The sequence below is a fragment of the Engystomops pustulosus genome, chromosome 1, assembly GCF_040894005.1.
Source record: "Engystomops pustulosus chromosome 1, aEngPut4.maternal, whole genome shotgun sequence".
NCBI lineage: Eukaryota > Metazoa > Chordata > Amphibia > Anura > Leptodactylidae > Engystomops > Engystomops pustulosus.
This window is the reverse complement of record NC_092411.1, coordinates 24,632,235-24,649,835: the sequence shown is the minus strand read 5'-3', so window position 1 is coordinate 24,649,835 and position 17,601 is coordinate 24,632,235. Positions and strand designations below refer to the sequence as shown.

At 46.0% G+C, this 17,601-nt stretch overlaps 1 protein-coding gene across 1 annotated transcript; it reads left to right on the top strand.

The window, feature by feature from the left end:
• Nucleotides 1-678: 678 nt before the first annotated feature.
• LOC140067485 (granzyme A-like) lies at nucleotides 679-9,162 on the top strand. Its single transcript, XM_072113926.1, has 5 exons — nucleotides 679-879; nucleotides 1,258-1,393; nucleotides 7,079-7,223; nucleotides 7,307-7,573; nucleotides 8,545-9,162. Exons 1-5 carry the CDS (start codon nucleotides 825-827, stop codon nucleotides 8,701-8,703), a joined length of 762 nt encoding a protein of 253 aa, XP_071970027.1. The 5' UTR covers nucleotides 679-824; the 3' UTR covers nucleotides 8,704-9,162.
• Nucleotides 9,163-17,601: the final 8,439 nt, after the last annotated feature.

Below are 17,601 nucleotides of genomic sequence, written 5' to 3'. Positions count from 1 at the left end.
AGTGCAGGAAGCAGGGACACACGCAGGGTTAAAGTCCAAAAATCAAGTGTTTATTCACACTTCTTTGACAAAACACAAACTCAGCCTTGGCTTAGGCATATACAAAATACCAAAAATAAACCCTGCCATTAACCCCTGGGGTTACTGCAGACAAATCCAGGGCTTTTACCACACACCCTGCATCTGCCTGTATGACAGATAGCGGTTTTCCCAAATAACACCTCTCACTTTCTCAGAGGGCGTACCGTTGGATGATCCGACTGGTTCGGACTGAGCGCGGGATTTAACTTTCAAATTTTGTTGCAAGCCCCAGGACTTACACGCACCACTAAAAAGATGGTGAACTCCGTCGGACCTGAGCGGGGAAGCGACACATGCAGGATATCGGGCGCACGATCTTAGTGAATCGCGGCACAGTGCATTATCGTTGGACGATGCCCTTTTGGTGAACTCCAGTGGCCGGGTAAGTAAATGCGCCGCAATGTTCCAAAAATGAACTTGCTCCTCGCATTGCTCATTTGAATGTCAGTGCTGGCAGCTACTGTTATTGACTACATTAGATCACTTCATGCAAATGCAACCCTGTAAACTGGTGTAAAGCATCACATTAGTGGGTGTGCTGGTAACCTCAATCTAGTTTCCTGTGTAGCACGTTTGGTGTCAGGTGCCACCGTCCTTTGTGTTAAAGAGATAAATGAGAAGAAAAAAAATTAAGGTGACTTATTACTCTTGTTTCACTATAACCACAGCAAACTATTGTATTGTTATACTAAATTGCATTGGTCTCGCCACATCTCTCTGCCGGATCTCAAGGCTCCAGAACCATGCGGACTTACTGGAATGTGTTATTACTAGCCATGATCATGCAGGACGGAAAGTGTAAGTATATTATATAAGGCTTTGACCTCTTCCCTCAGTTGTCTCCATCTCTTAACTTCCAAAAACATCAACTAATATTGTTAGCACTACAAATATATAAGAATTCTAGATCCCTCAGCTAGGCAACTATAATAATCTCCTGTAAGTGTTAATAGGGTACTATTTGCCTAGATCATATGATTTAGAGACTACTTTTTCACAGTCTTAATTTAAAGGGGTATTCTCATGAACAGAAGATAGATAAGTGTCCTGTTTTTGGGACTTGTGGTCCACTAAGACTATGGGAAGGTCTATGGGAAGGACGGACTAAACCAAATTTTTGTGGGGGTTTGTAATTTGTTAAATTCTTTATTAATTTCTCTTTATTGTGACTTGTAGGTGAAGCCGCAGATATTATAGGAGGGAAAGAAGCTCCTTCAACTCCGTATATGGCTTTAGTGAGAACCGGAAAAACTTTTTGTGGAGGAGCGTTAATTATGTCTGACTGGGTATTAACATCTGCAGAGTGTATCACGTAAGTCACTTTCCTGTGTTTGATGCCTGCATTGCTGGTGCTGCCTGCCAGAGAACATGTCCCATATACATCTAATATATAAAGCTGAGTGTATGTATGTGTGCGTGTGTGTATGTATGTACACTTAAGGAATCTGTACTGTCGCGTTTGCAATCACCAAATTTTGCAAAGCCGCTCTCTGTGACTCAGGTAACATCATAGACTAGCTTTTAAGCCATTGTCTGCTGCTGTGACAAGTAGCAACCAATCACAGCTCAGCTTTTATTTTGCCACAGGTCATTAATATGAGCTCTGAGCTTTGATTGGTTACTTTAGCCAGTGAGTATAAGACATCTTATGTGTGCGGTAAGATGGATAGAGAGAGAGGGGGATATTTATCATTAGTCCAGCTCCTTGGGACAGTTCTATGTCTATTTTTGGAGCACCGCTGCCCATCAGATTCATTAAAGTGGCTTTGGCCCTTTAATAAATGTTCTTATGGTCTATTTTCTGGATTTTTTTTCCCGAAAAGACCCAAAAAAGTTTCAAAATGCATAAAAAGTCTCAGCACATAGACCAGCAGGGGGCTGGAGTAAGTTTGAGACTTTTTAGGAGACTTTTTGCAAAAGTCTCAAGTCATGACTCTGGCTTTGCACAGTGTTGCACTAGCAATAGTTCTACGTTTAGGCCAGATGAATGAAGAGGTGAATAAAGTCCTGAAAACTTTTTAGCAGTGAAAAGTCTCAAAACACCTTAATGGGACTAATTTGAGACTTTTACGCCAAAAAAAGCCCTGGAAAACCAATGATAAATAACCCCCAGACTCTAGAGAGAGACACAGAGTTTTCTCAGAGGGTTTTTAGGTAAAACTGACCTATAGTTTTACCTCAGACTCTGATGATATATCTCTATGTCTAGAGCAGGGATCGGGAACCTTTTTTGGCCAATAGAGCAATGAATGCCACATATTTCAAAGTGTAATTCCGTGGGAGCCATACAATTGCCCCCCAGTAGATAGGTAGCCACAGCACATGCCCCCCAGTAGATAGGTAGCCACAGCACATGTCCCCCAGTAGATAGGTAGCCACAGCACATGTCCCCCAGTAGATAGGTAGCCACAGCACATGTCCCCCAGTAGATAGGTAGCCACAGCACATGTCCCCCAGTAGATAGGTAGCCACAGCACATGCCCCCCAGTAGATAAGTAGCCCCAGCACATGCCCCCCAGTAGATAAGTAGCCCCAGCACATGCCCCCCAGTAGATAGGTAGCCACAGCACATGCCCCCCAGTAGATAGGTAGCCACAGCACAAAAAATTTAAATACTAACCTACCTATGCTCCCTGCAGCTGGCTCCTTGTCACTCCCTTGCTGTTCTCTATGACCCAGGTGACGCCATCATTGCTTAGGCAAAGGGTCTTAGAGATAAATGAATGCTGGCATCCTGTCTCGACTCCTCTCTATGACCCAGGCCCCATCATCTCAGCAATGATGCTGGCAGCAGTGGCACCTGGATCACACGTCTAGTCATCATAGCTGTGTGTGTCTTAGACGCAAACCGCGCCAATCACTATTTATTAGATTTGTCTGTGAGCCAAATGCAGCCATCAAAAGAGCCGCATTTGGCTCCCGAGCCATAGGTTCTCTAACCCTGGTCTAGAGAGAAAGACAGAGGGGGAGATTTATCATTGGTTTTGCTGGGCTTTTTTTAAATTAAAGTCACAAAAAATGTTGCATAAAGGTTTTTTGAGACTTTTGAGAACTACACCTTATCTATAGTGCAGTAAATGTAGAACGACTGCTAGTGCAACACTGTGCAAAGCCATGCACTTTTTTAACTCCAGCACCCTGCTGGTGTATGTGCTGCAACTTTTTATGCCTTTTTTGCGATTCTTTGAAAAACAAACCCCCTAATAAATCTGACGGGCAGCTGAGCTCCAAAAACAGACAAAGAACTGTCCCAAAGAGCCGCCTAATGATAATAATGATATAGATAGAAATATATATAGACTACCAGGCCGAACGCCAAGCAGACAGAAATAAACTCAGTGGGGCTTATTTACTAAGGGTCTGCTGCCGCACTTTTGTTGGTTTTTCAGAATTTGCGCCGCTGGGACGGGTATTTAACTGGGGATTGTGTCGCACGCGATCCTATGGTGGTGACACATGCGACTCATGCAGGATATCGGACACACGATCTTAGTGAATCGCGGCACAGTACATTATAATCGGACAATGCACTTTCGTGAACTCCGCACGACCGGATAAGTAAATGTGCCCCAGTGTGTCAGTTCAGTTTCAGTTCTCAGCGTTCGGGTCAGATGTTCCACACAATACGAGTGTAATACAAGTTCACACATGTAAGGGGCTTTAGAGGTCACGTACCTTTTTCCATTTTGGGTTTAATTTTTTTTACTTCACACCTTTACAGTGAAGTATGAGAACTTGTTTTCTCTAAATTGTGCTTTAACCTTTGTACTAAAAGATCATTTGAAATGTGGTGAAATATCTAAAAGAAATGTAATTGCCCCATTTGTCATATGCTTTTACTGTTTTCAATTCACAGTTTTAACAGAACATCTGTGTTGTTCTTTGGGTCAGCACAATCACGGGAATATCAAATTTATGTCTTAAAACAAAACTTTTTAGTAAAACTTTTTTTGTATTTTGATAGATGGGGCATATTGGAGCGCAGGGATACATTTTTATGCTTTTCTTTTTTTTCACTATATATGTTCTAGGAAAAAAGGGGGTATTAATTTTTTTTAATATTTTTTAAGGCCTCCTAGGGTACTTTAAAGGGGTTGTCCAGTCACATCAAGTTAGTCCCTATTTACAGGATAGGGCCTAACTTGCTGATCTGTGGGGGTCTCAGAATGGGATCGCCATGGATCATGAGAACGGGGGTCCATTGTACCCTGTTGCACTTGAGATGGCCCAGCGGTGCTCTTATCACCTATGTCCGTCAGCTCCATAGAGATGAATGGAGCAGCCGGCATATGGGGTACAAGGTTCTTGTGATATTTTGGATAGGGCCTAACTTGCTATGACTAGTCAACCCCTTTAACTACTGTATTGCAGGATAAATAGTGTAAATATTCTGCTCATCTGTAACAAACCGAAAAAAACTTGGAAAACAACCGAAAATGTGGCCTTAAGATACGTTCATTTGATCTTATCAGTGCATGATAGATGCCACATTACATTCTATTGGGTTGCCCGATGTGTTAAGTGTCCAAAAAGACCTTTTACATGAAAAAAAATTGTACTGTGGGTCAGGCCGGCAGGGCATATGGAGCGGCCAGAACGTCTCCACCTTATATTAATGACCAATCCCAAGTATTAGACGAATCCCAAGGATTAGAAAGAGAATTCCCCTTTGAGGATTTTACTAATATTCAAAAATTTTCCACTGTCAAAAAGTTCTGTATAATGACTCTAATGTGTGCAGCAGAAGAGGGGGCATGCTTGCAAAAGTGTGAAGATAATCTAATATCTCAACTGTTAAGTGTGAATGTTCCTATTATAGGTGTGAAGAAAACAAGTTCTCACCCACACAGTTCAAAAACCCATCAGGCCCAACAAAATATTAACACCTTGTTACCTCGCTACTGACATATAAGTACATACAGCTTCATAACATTGCTGTCACGGGTGGTCCCGCGACCCATATCGCGGGTCGCGGGCTCACCCGTGCTTCTCCGTCCCCGGCTCCCGGCTCGCTCCCTTCCATCGTGCGTGCCTGGCCCCGAATGCTAGGGTGCGCGCGTGGTCACTTCTCAAAATTTAAAGGGCCAGCGCGCCATTAATTGGCGCTGGCCATTTTGCAGAATCTATTTAAGCCTGCCTCTTCCTGCAAGCCCCTACCGGATCTTTGTGCCTAGCGCCCTAGAGAAAGCTTTTCTGATGCCTTGTGCTCTTCTTGTGAATTCCCATTGTGACCCTGGTTCCGTTTCTGACATCGCTCCTTTGCCGCCTGCCCTGACCTGTTGCCACGTCTCTGACTCCGATCCTGTGCTGCCTGTCCTGACCTCCTGCCTGTCCTCGACTACGAAATTGCCTGCCGTTTCTGTACCTCGACCTTGGCTGCCACTGCTGACAAGTCACGCCTGTGGAATGACCTGGTGGTACCACACCGCAGCTTGTCTAACCCGCTTTGCGCCGGGCTCTGGTGAAAACCGGGTACCACTTAGACTCCGGTCCCAGGTAGTGGCTTGAGTCATCGTCCGCAGTGGTTCAGAAGATCCACAACCTCACAGCCTGACAATTGCATATTACATGAGTTCTTCACTTATGCTACATGAGGCATACAATTAATATTAGAAAACTTTACATATTTTTTTATAGATATATATTTATTTTTATATTTTTTTTTATATCCAACATCATGACCCTTACATTGTTTAATGCCCCTTTCCTGTGGCTCATTCACAATTTAAAGGAAATCCACCACTAATAGAAAGTAAAATGAAACTAAACATACTCACCTATCACCCCTCTTCTCCCCGCTCCTGGTGCTGGTCTTCTTCTAGCTTGACAAGCCGGGATTGCTGAAAAAAAGGGTCAGAAAAAGCAGCCTGGTGCGTGGGTATGCAATGTCCTGGTGCTTTGGGTTGTTAATTATTCATGTCTTCTGCGTAATGTCTCCATGTTGGAGAGGGAGGTATCTATCACTCGGGAGGCATGAATTCACACCTGTCTGTCTCTATCTCTATCCATCTTACTAGTGATGGGTAGTTTGTGAATGAGCCGGCACAAAGAACCGCCTCATTCACGGGAACTACCTGAGCTGGCTCACTAAACCCCGCCCCTAAATGGCTCACCACGCCCCCTTTAACCTGATAATATCGGGTTAAAAGTGGAGTGGTGCGGGGCACCTGACTCGCCTGTGGCTCCCCATTATATATTTAATAGTTCAGGAGCCAGGAGAGCCGGCTTTTCTTAGTGAGTGGAGCCTAATGAGCCATCTCACTAAGAAGAGCCGGCATGCCCATCGCTACATCTTACCTCACACATAAGCTCTTGTACTCATTGCCTACAGTAACCAATTAAAGTTCAGAGCTCATATTAATGACCTGTGGCAAAATAGAAGTTGAGCTGTGATTGGATGCTTACTGCCACAGCTGCAGCAGATAATGGCTCCTGTAGATGGTGGCTAATAAATGTATTTATCAAAGTGTGGAGTAAAATGTTTGAATCTAAACCAAGTCTATGATGTTCCCTGAGTCACAGGGTGAGTATTGGTGACATTTGGTGATTATAAACAAGTGGAGATTCCGTTAGCGGACATACATTCATTATATGGGCCAGGGCCAGCACTGGGCATACCTGGGCAGGTGTCAGGGCCCAGAGCTGCTGGGGGGCCCACAACAGGCAGTAAATAAAGAATCAATGAGGGGTGAGGGGGGCTGTATCTAATGAATCCATAGGATGTGAGGGGGGTTTATATAAAATAACCATGAGGAAGCCGTTTGGTATGATAAACTAGGGAATATCGTAGGGAACAGGAGACTATTTGTTTCAGAATTTTTTTTATTCCGCTACACAAATTCAATCCATAGGGGCCCACTAAGGCTCTGTTGCCCAGGGGCTTACTGAAACCTGGAGCCGAGCCATGTGATAGATACATGCTGTAAATATAAATTCCATAATTATGTAGTTTTTTTTTTATTGTTGTTCTTAATAACATTTAATCCCATTTATGCAGAGATAAGACGACCACTGTTGACCTTGGGGTTCGCTCTATCAAGAATACTAAAGAGAAGGGAAGGCAGCAACTCAAGGTGGTGAAAACCATCTCACATGAGAAATGTAATAAAGTAAAGCACATTAATAATCTCCAGCTCTTACAGGTAACTGTCATTGGCTATTGTAGTCCATGGATGATTAGATATTCTCACAATACTCCAACATAACCATTTGTGCATGAATTTAGTTGTCAGGTAAAGCCAATATAAACAACGCAGTCAACATTATTCGTACTCCAGAAAAATGTGATGACGTTAAGCCTGGCAGTATCTGTACCGTCGCAGGATGGGGGAGGACGGACAACAAAAAGCTCAACCCTTCTGACAAGTTGATGGAGGCCAAGGTGACCGTCATAGATAGGAAGGTCTGCAATTCCCTATGGAATAAAACTGTGAAGATTACGAAGGACATGATCTGCACCAGGGAGAAGGACGCTGTACGGGGCTTCTGCAATGTACGTGCTATGTTCATGTGATATATATTTAGTATTAACCATTTATATACATTTTAGATAAATTCTTATTATCTTATATAAATCATTTTAATCTACTAAGACACTTGTTTCACATAAACATCCAGATCAAAGAACATTTGAGCTATGTCATAAGTTGTCAAATGTAATGAAAGGGAAAATAGGCAACTATATGGACTTCCGGTCAACTGCGTCCGGCTCTCGGTTTATGTAGTGATGATGGGTGTGGGGGCTGCCCACACCGATCAACCAATGATGGCCTACTCTGTGGACATGCCTTCAGTAGCAACCCCTTTAATGGCCTATGGCAGGGCTGGCGCTAGTACTGGGCATACCTGGGCAAGTGCCGAGACCCAGAGCTGCTGGGGGGGGGGGGCACTTAAGGCTGTAAGTAAGGAATCCATCAGGGTGAGGGGGGCTGTATCTAATGAATCCATAGGATGTGAGGGGGGTTATATAAAATAAGCATGAGGGGGCTGTTTGATATGATAAATTAGGGAATATTTTAGGGAACAAGAACAGTTTCAGAATTTTAATGCCATGAGTTCACTGCAGAGGCCCACAGAGGCTGTGTCGCCCAGGGGCCTACTGAGGCTCTGTTGCCCAGGGGCCAATGAGGCTGTGTCGCCAAGGGGCCTACTGAGGCTCTGTCACCCAGGGACCTACTGAGGCTCTGTCACCCAGGGACCTACTGAGGCTCTGTCTCCCAGGGGCCTACTGAGGCTCTGTCGCACAGGGGCCTACTGAGGCTCTGTCGCCCTACTGTGGCTATGTTGCCCGGGGGCCTACTAAAACCTGGAGCCGACCCAACTTTTATTACCATAAAATTGTCACCTATGTTCCATAAATACAGGATTTTTTGATAGTTTTAAAAATAAGCACAAACTTTTCTCTTTGCTGCATTTTGGAGATGTTTGTATTAACTTGAATTGTTTTTTTTTTTTACATTGCAGGGTGATACGGGAGGGCCATTAATTTGTGGTGGCTTCCTAAAAGGGCTCATTTCTTTTGGACCTACGTTGTGCGGGACACCGAGTGGCGCTGATGTCTACACTCGCCTTAGCAAAGACCACATGAGATGGATTAAGAAAAAGACCCGGGCAATGCCATAAGTTTATGTTACTAGTTTTCTTTCTGTCTTCCTTTTTTAGAACTGCTTCAATCTACGCTGAAAACATTTAGAATGGCTGTAAGGAAGATGTCTCTGCGATCAATAAAGTAATTTTTTCTTAAATGTGTGTAACTGGCTGTACTGATTTTACATGCTGTAGGCTACTCTTAGGCGTCAGTATCACAATGGGTGCCCTTAGGCCCACCAAAGGGAATAATTCTATTCCCACTCACTAACTTTTGAGTTTAGAGTCAGAAGATGTGCTGGGGTCCTGGGTTCAAATCCCATCCAGGTCAATATCTGCAAAGAGTTTGTATGTTCTCTTCGTGTTTGCGTGGGTTTCTTCCAGGTCCTCCGATTTCCTCCCACACTCCAAAAACATACTGATAGGTTGATTAGATTGTGAGCCGCATTGGGGACAGGGACTGATTTGGAAAGCTCTGTGTAGCGCTGCGTGATCTGTGTGCGCTGTATAAATAAAGAATTATTATTATTATGATTACTTGTACTTACTCATAGGCACCATGACTTCTTATATTTGTTATCCATGGCCTCCTTCCTTCTAAAATCAACTTTTGCAATTATGCTAATGAGCCTGAAAGGCTGGGACCCCTGCATGCTACTGATATAATATAATATAACATAATATACAACAACCAAAGAAAGTGAAAACTGAAAATCTTTGCAAAAGCTTATTTAACAATTTCTAGGACAATCAAAGCAACATGGATTCAGACCTAGTAATTTTTGACCCAAATCAAATCCGAGGAAAAATTGGGTGAACTTTTGGTGAATCAAATTTTTAATCATTCTCTAATTTCTGCTAGCTACCGTATATACTAGAGTATAAGTCGAGGCACTTAATTTTACCACAAAAAATGGGGAAAAAAACCTATTGACTCGAGTATAAGCCTGAGGTGGGAAATGCAGCCACTACTATTCAATAAAATGTCCAGAAGCCTCCCCTCATTAATAAAATCTCCACAACAGCCTTCCCTCATGATAATATCCCCAGCAGAGTCAAATGTCCTCAGTAGAGCTCCCATAAATAAAATATTCTCAGCAGAGCCCCCCCATGAATAAAATGTCCCCACCAGAGCCCTCTATGTATTATATGTTCCTAGCAGAGCCACCCACTAACTGATGTGATGTCCCCGGCAGGGCCTCCAAAAATTAAAATGTCCCCAGCAGAGCCCCCCATGAATAAAATGTCCCTAGTAGAGCCCCCAATAACTAATGTCCCCAGCAGAGCCCCGCAATAATTAAAATGTCTGCAGCAGAGCCCCCCCAGTAACTGAATGTCCCCAGCAAACTCCCCTGGTGTCCTCTTCTTCCCGCATCTTCCCACATCTATGTCCGTGAAGCCACTATAACATCACCAGGCCATACAGTATGTGTCAGGGCTCGGGGTCAGTGAACAGGGTCAGTGGACCACTGCGGACGATGGCACAAGCTGTCGCCTGGGACCAGAATCTCAGTTCCACCCAGTCTTCACCAGAGCCCGAAGCAAAGCAGGATGGTCTTGCTGCGGCGTGATGCCACCAGGTCATTCCACAGGTGCGACTTGGTTGCGATGGCAGCCAAGGTCAAGGTACAGGAACGGCAATCTGGTGGACAGAAGCAGACAGATCTTCAAGGCAGGCGGCAGAGATGCAGAGTCTTAGAAGGAGCAGGAGGTCAAGGCTGGCAGAACAGGAGCAAAGTCAGGGTCAGGTCCGGGGATACAACGGGAGATCAGAGCAGGCACAAGGAATACAGGAGGAAACTTTCTCATAGGCATGCAACACTAAGATCTGGCAATGGCTGCTGGGAGAATCCAGCCTTTATGGAAAACCCTTTAAATCTTCAAGTGACCCAGGGATCCAGGGTCGCACACACTGGCCAGCCAGGACGGGAGCAAGAACGCAGAGAGGTAAATATGGGCCGGGGGCCGGGGTGCCGCCACGGCACCAGGGTTGTCGTTGGGCTCCATTCATTAACAGAATCTTTAGAGAGACAACAATGCAGGTTATTGGATCTTTCCTACACCTGAAGTATAACAAATCTAGAAAGTGTTTAGACATTAAGCTGCTAAAGGTGAGATTCTTCTTAATTTGTGAACATTATATTATTTTATTGGGAAAACTTGATAAACTGCAGACTTAGGTTAACCACTAGGGAATGGCTGAACTGCTCTATAAAACAGAACTGAAGGCAAACGAGCATTATTTCTGAGGAAAAATTGGACAATCCCTTAAATAAATCTGCCATTAAACCTAATGAGATGGAATAACTGCTGTCTCCATTATGACAAGAAGGAAGAAGGGGCCAGGGCTTCTTTCTTACAAACCACGTGTTTCTGTGTTAAGCATCTAGTGGTGTTACTTCTGTTTTTTAATTCCTTAATCTCATAGTTCACTTTTCTAATTATATGTCAGATTGCAATCTTATTGTACGTTCTAATCTGACATTTCTGCACATATCATACATATCACATATCATCTATTTATTCACATTGGTTGTCACCCAATAACTTCACACTTTATGTTTTTGTGCACAGCCAGAGATAAGAAGAATCTAATATCTGAGGTGAAGGGGCTTTTTCTATTAGTTATTGTAGCCACCAATTGACCACATTTATTAAGACCCCTGAGCCAGTTTTCTGTCTGACTTTGCATGCTGTTCTCAGTGCAAATTGCTTGCACATGTATCTATAATGAAAAGGGCCATTCCGCTGCTCAGATATACGGTACATATTTTAGAATTGTCCCAACCTCCATACTTGCACAAGATGACACTGATTGGCTCAAAGAGACTGCCTGTCAGTCAATCAGAGCAGTCCCACCCTCCAAGTCCCGGGTTAGTCATGTGATACGGTGTTGGCGTTACCCATGCAGATTTTAAATGTGCTTCAAACGTCAATTTTGGAAGACTTGTCCGAAACAAGTCTGAATTTAATTTAAATTCAATATGGTCTCTGTAAAATGTCAGATTTGTATCAAATCTACCAATCGATGAATGGATTTGCTTATCTCCACTAATGACCTTTCTCCCGTGCTACTCATTAGTTACACATTAGGGTTAGTGGTGGAATAACAGGGCTCCATTTCTAGGGTATCAGATGTTAGGTGTCCAGCCACAATGTAGACACAGCAAGAACTCCGTCTGTAGTTTATCTGGATGGAAGTTACACGATGGACTGAGCTCTTTTCTTCAGGCTTTGACAAAAGAGCAGACCTGCAGAGGCAGAGTTGTAGTATAGGAGCCAAAAAAAAACCTTTAAAGGAAATCTACCATGTAAATGACGCACATTAAACCCGGGGCAGTTCTTGGCACCGTGACTGTGGTAATCTTCTTATATTTGTTATCTATGGCCTCTTTCCTTCCAAAATCTACTTTAATAATTATTCTTATGAGCCTAAAGGGCTATGGTGGTGTCACCAGAGCCCCTCAATGCTGTAGCTTCATCGGCTGTTCCCTCCCCCTGCACTTCCTGCTGCTGCTACTGATGATAACACAGGCAGAGGGAGGAGGGAGAGAGCAGGTGGGGTGGGTTCTGATTATTGTAACAACCTGTGAATCTGCACCACTGAGGGGCTCAGGTGTTGCCCCCAAGGGCCCTTCAGGCTCATTAGCATGATTTTTTAAATTTGATTTTCAAAGGAAGGAGGTCATGGGTAACAAATACAAGAAGATTACCCCAGTCACACTGCCTGGATGTATAAGTAATGTCCCTGGATTATCATGATGGATTTTGATGGGAGATTATCTTTAAGATAACCAAAAAAGGAAAGCTATATTATATAGAGGAAAAAATAAACAGCTTCCAGGCATTTTTGTCTGAGTACAAGTAAAAGCACTGGACAGATTATAATTAGAGATGAGTGAACATACTCGTCCGAGCTTGATGCTCGTTCGAGCATTAGCGTACTCGAAACTGCTCGTTGCTCGGACGAATACTTCGCCCGCTCGAGAAAATGGCATCTCCCGCCGTTTTGCTTTTTGGCGTCCAGAAACAGAGCCAATCACAAGCCAGGAGACTCTGCACTCCACCCAGCATGACGTGGTACCCTTACACGTCGATAGCAGTGGTTGGCTGGCCTGATCAGGTGACCCTGGAATAGACTAGCCCCTGCCCGCGAAGCTCGGATCATTCTCTGTCTGGATGCCGATAGGGAGAGAGCTGCTGCTGCTGCAGGGATAGCGTTAGGCTGTTAAATTAGCTTACTGTTAGGCAGGAGTGAGTCTACAGAACCCAACAGCCCTTCTTAGGGCTACAATAACGTTTTATTTAACTTTTTTTTGGTTTGCCTGTGGCTGGGCTTGCTGCCATTAGTAGTGCAGCTAGTACCATACTGTGAGGAATTTGCAGGGGGACTTGCTACCGTTGTGTTTAGCTCTTAGTGACACACATATCCACCTCAAACACCGAAGTGGGACAATTTATTAGGGGTTTGATTAGAATTAGGCAGAGTCTGCTGATTTTTTTTTTTTTTTTAACCTTTATTTCTTTTTATAGCTCAAAGTCATCAGGCACAGCACAAAATCCAGTTGTGTGCTGTCAGTCTAGGTTAGAAACTAGCCATAGCAATAGGATAGCATCGTTTAGTTTAAAAAAAATAAATAAAAAACACAAAAAAAAAAATGTAAAGTTTACACTTTAATTTGGAAAATGTTTAACCCGAGGGCTAGGGGTAGAGGACGAGGGCGTGGACGTGGGCGTCCAACTACTGCAGGGGTCAGAGGTCGTGGTCCTGGGCGGGGTGAGACACCACCTGCTGATGAGGGAGCAGGGGAACGACGCAGAGCTACACTCCCTAGGTACATCATGTCTCAAGTTACTGGGACTCGTGGTAGAGCACTGTTGAGGCCAGAACAGTGCGAAGAGGTGATGTCGTGGATTGCGGACAATGCTTCTAGCCATTTGTCCACCAGTCAGTCTTCCACGCAGTCCACCCATGTCACCGAAATCAGCACTCCTCCAGCTCCTCCACCTCAGCCTCCTTCCCCCCAGTCTGCCCCCTCCCAGCAAAATTTGGCATTTGAACCGGCATACTCTGAGGAACTGTTTTCTGGACCCTTCCCACAGTCACAAACCACTTGTCCGGTTGCTGCTGAGCAATTTTCCGATGCCCAGGTTTTCCACCGGTCGCAGTCTGTGGGTGATGATGACATTATTGACGTAGTGGAAGAAGTGTGTAAAGAGGTGTCGGACGATGAGGAGACACGGTTGTCAGACAGTGGTGAAGTTGTTGTCAGGGCAGGAAGTCCGAGGGGGGAGCAGACTGAGGGATCGGAGGATGATGAGGTGACAGACCCAAGCTGGGTTGATAGGCCGGGTGAACACAGGGCTTCTGAGACGGAGGCGAGTCCTATAGCAGAACAGGTTGGAAGAGGCAGTGGTGGGGCCAGGCGGAGAGGCAGGGCCAGAGCTGGTGCATCAGTGCCAAATGTTGCCCGTAGTCAAGCTCCCGTGGCGAGGGCTAGATTTTCAGAAGTCTGGAGGTTCTTTAAAGAAACTCCGGATGACCGACGGACTGTGGTGTGCAACCTTTGCCAAACCAGGATCATCAGGGGTTCCACCACTACTAGCTTAACTACCACCAGTATGCGCAGGCATATGAATGCTAAACACCCCACTCAATGGCACCAAGCCCGTTCACCTCCGGCCGGGCACACCACTGCTCCTTCCCCTGTGTCATCTGCTAGTCAGCCCCCTGCCCAGGACCACGGCCCAAACACGCTGGAGCGCAAAAGGAAGTATAGCGCAACCCACCCACACGCCCAAGCCCTCAACGTCCACATCTCCAAATTGCTTAGCCGGGAGATGCTGCCCTATAGGCTGGTAGAGACTGAGGCCTTTCGAAACTTCATGGCGGCGGCCGCCCCTCGGTATTCGGTCCCCAGCCGCCACTACTTTTCCCGATGTGCCGTCCCAGCCCTGCACAAGCACGTGTCAGAGAACATCATCCGTGCCCTGACCATCATCCGTGCCCTGACAAGGTCCACCTGACCACAGACACGTGGACGAGTGCTGCCGGGCAGGGCCACTATATATCGCTGACGGCACATTGGGTTAACTTGGTGGAGGCTGGGACCGAGTCTGACCCTGGGGCTGGTCATATACTGCCGACGCCGAGGATTGCGGGGCCTACCTCGGTCCAGGTCTCAAAGGCCTACTATGCCTCCTCCCACCCCTCCTCCACCTCCTCCGAATTACCATCCGTGGGCATGGCGCCATCAGTCGGTAGCTCTAGGCACAGCAGCAGTGACGTCGCTAAGCGACAGCAGGCGGTGCTCAAACTGCTGAGCCTAGGCGATAAAAGGCACACCGCCCAAGAGCTATAACAGGGCATCACGGCGCAGACTGATCTGTGGCTGGCACCGCTGAACCTGAAGCCAGGCATGATTGTGTGTGACAACAGCCGTAACCTGGTGGCGGCTCTGCAACTCGGCAGACTGACACATGTGCCATGCCTGGCCCATGTGTTAAATCTCATAGTTCAGTGTTTCCTCGAGACATACCCCAATCTGTCTGATTTGCTCACGAAGGTGTGCCGCATCTGTGCGCATTTCAGGAAGTCCAGAACAGATGCTGCCACTCTCAGGGCAGCGCAGCGCCGCCTCCAACTGCCCGCTCACCGACTGTTGTGCGACGTGCCCACGAGGTGGAATTCAACATTAACCATGTTATCCAGAGTTTACCAGCAGCGCAGAGCGATTGTAGACTGCCAGATGTCAACTTCCACCAGAACTGGTAGTCAGGTCAGTCAGCTTCCTCAAGTCTACAATGAGGAGTGGACGTGGATGTCTGATATCTGTCAGGTGCTGAGTAACTTTGAGGAGTCAACACAGATGGTCAGTGGCGATGCCGCCATCATCAGCCTCACCATCCCGCTGCTTGGCCTGTTGAAAAACTCTCTGGTCAGCATGAAGTCGGAAGCTTTGCGCTCGTCACAAGAGACGGGGGAAGAAGATTCCCTTGTTGATAGCCAAAGCACCCTTAGGTCTGTTTCTCAGCGCATATCGGAGGAGGTGGAGGAGGATGAGGAGGAAGAGAAGGAGAATGTTGGCGAGACAGAAGAGGGGACCATTGTTCAGTCCTTCACTGTTCAGCATGTATGGGCAGAAGAAGAGGAGTTGGAGGAGTTGGAGGAGGAGGAAATGGACAGTCAGGCCAGTGAGGGGAGTGAATTCTTGCGCGTTGGGACTCTGGCGCATATGGCAGATTTCATGCTAGGCTGCCTATCCCGTGACCCTCGCGTTCAAAGAATTTATTCCAGCACCGATTACTGGGTATTCACTCTCCTGGACCCACGGTACAAGCAAAATCTTTCCACTCTCATCCCTGGAGAGGAAAGGAGTGTGAGAATGCATGAATACCAGCAGGCCCTGGTGCACAAGCTGAAACAGTATTTCCCTTCTGACAGCGCTAGCGGCAGAGTGCGTAGTTCTGCGGGACAAGTAGCGAGGGAGAGTAGGCGAGCAGGCAGCTTTTCCAGCACTGGCAGGGGTACGCTTTACAAGGCCTTTGCCAGTTTTATGTCACCCCAGCAAGACACTGTCACCTGTCCCCAGTCTCGGCAGAGTAGGGCTGATCTTTACAGAAAGATGGTGAGGGAGTACGTAGCTGACCATACCATCGTCCTAAATGATCACACAGCTCCCTACAACTACTGGGTTTCAAAGCTGGACATGTGGCACGAACTGGCACTGTACGCCTTGGAGGTTCTTGCCTGCCCTGCCGCTAGCGTGTTGTCCGAGCGGGTTTTCAGTGCAGCTGGTGGCATCATCACCGATAAGCGTACACGCCTGTCGACTGACAGCGCTGACAGGCTGACGCTTATCAAGATGAATTCTCTGGATTTTCATTCTCCACCAGGTGAAGGAAGCTCAACCTGAATAATGTATGCACTCCTCCTCCTCATTGTCCTCCTTCTCCTCCTCTTTGTACACTAAAGCATAGGAAACTGGCTATTTTTTGCCATTTGCCAACTGGCTCTAGCTATAGTACTCTATGTATTTAATTTTTCTGGAGGGCCACCTACCCGGTCCTCTGTTTTAAGCATTTTTTGGGAGTGCCACATACAGGCACTCAATCTATTTAATTTTTCTGGAGGACCACCTACCTGCTCCTCTGGTTTGAAAACTTTTTTGGACTGCCACATACAGGCACTCAATTTATTTAATTTTTCTGGAGGACCACCTACCTGCTCCTCTGGTTTGAAAACTTTTTTGGACTGCCACATACAGGCACTATCCATGTTGGATATTATTTCAGTGCTTCTTGCGCATCTGTTTACATTCCCCTCACCCGCCATATCCTAAACATATAAGAACGCTACTACACTTGATCTTATACAAAAGGTTCTTAGAAGTGCTGTTTGGGGAGTAGCCTAGAGATAGGGGCTTGGATTGGCGAAAGCTCGCCTGGCAGCGGAGCGCCAGCTCCATCTCAAGATCCAACTAACATAGTTTTAACTGCAGCACCTTTAATCTACTACTAGATCACTGCCTCCATACATGGTCCCCTTATCAAACGAGCTGTGTCTGGCAGAATTTTCAGGTGTTTCACCAGATACATAGTGGAACTCGGCGCATCTGTCGCCGCCATGCTGGAGACCTGAAGTTGCAATCATAGCAGTGCAATATGGATGCCCCATACTGTCGCTCTTAATCATGGAACCATTTCCGTAAAAACAATTAAAAATAGAACCACTATGCTACTCCATTATTCCTAGATGAAATATTCAAACGACCCCGCCTGCTTTGAAAATTATAACTTTTTCAAAGTTAGCGCTTCTGGCCCCCAGGCCCATTTTGGGTGGGGAGGAGCCGAGAGACAGGGGCTTGGACAGGCGAAAGCTCGCCTGGCAGTGGACCGCCAGCTCCATCCCAAGATTAGGCAGCCTCAGAGGCA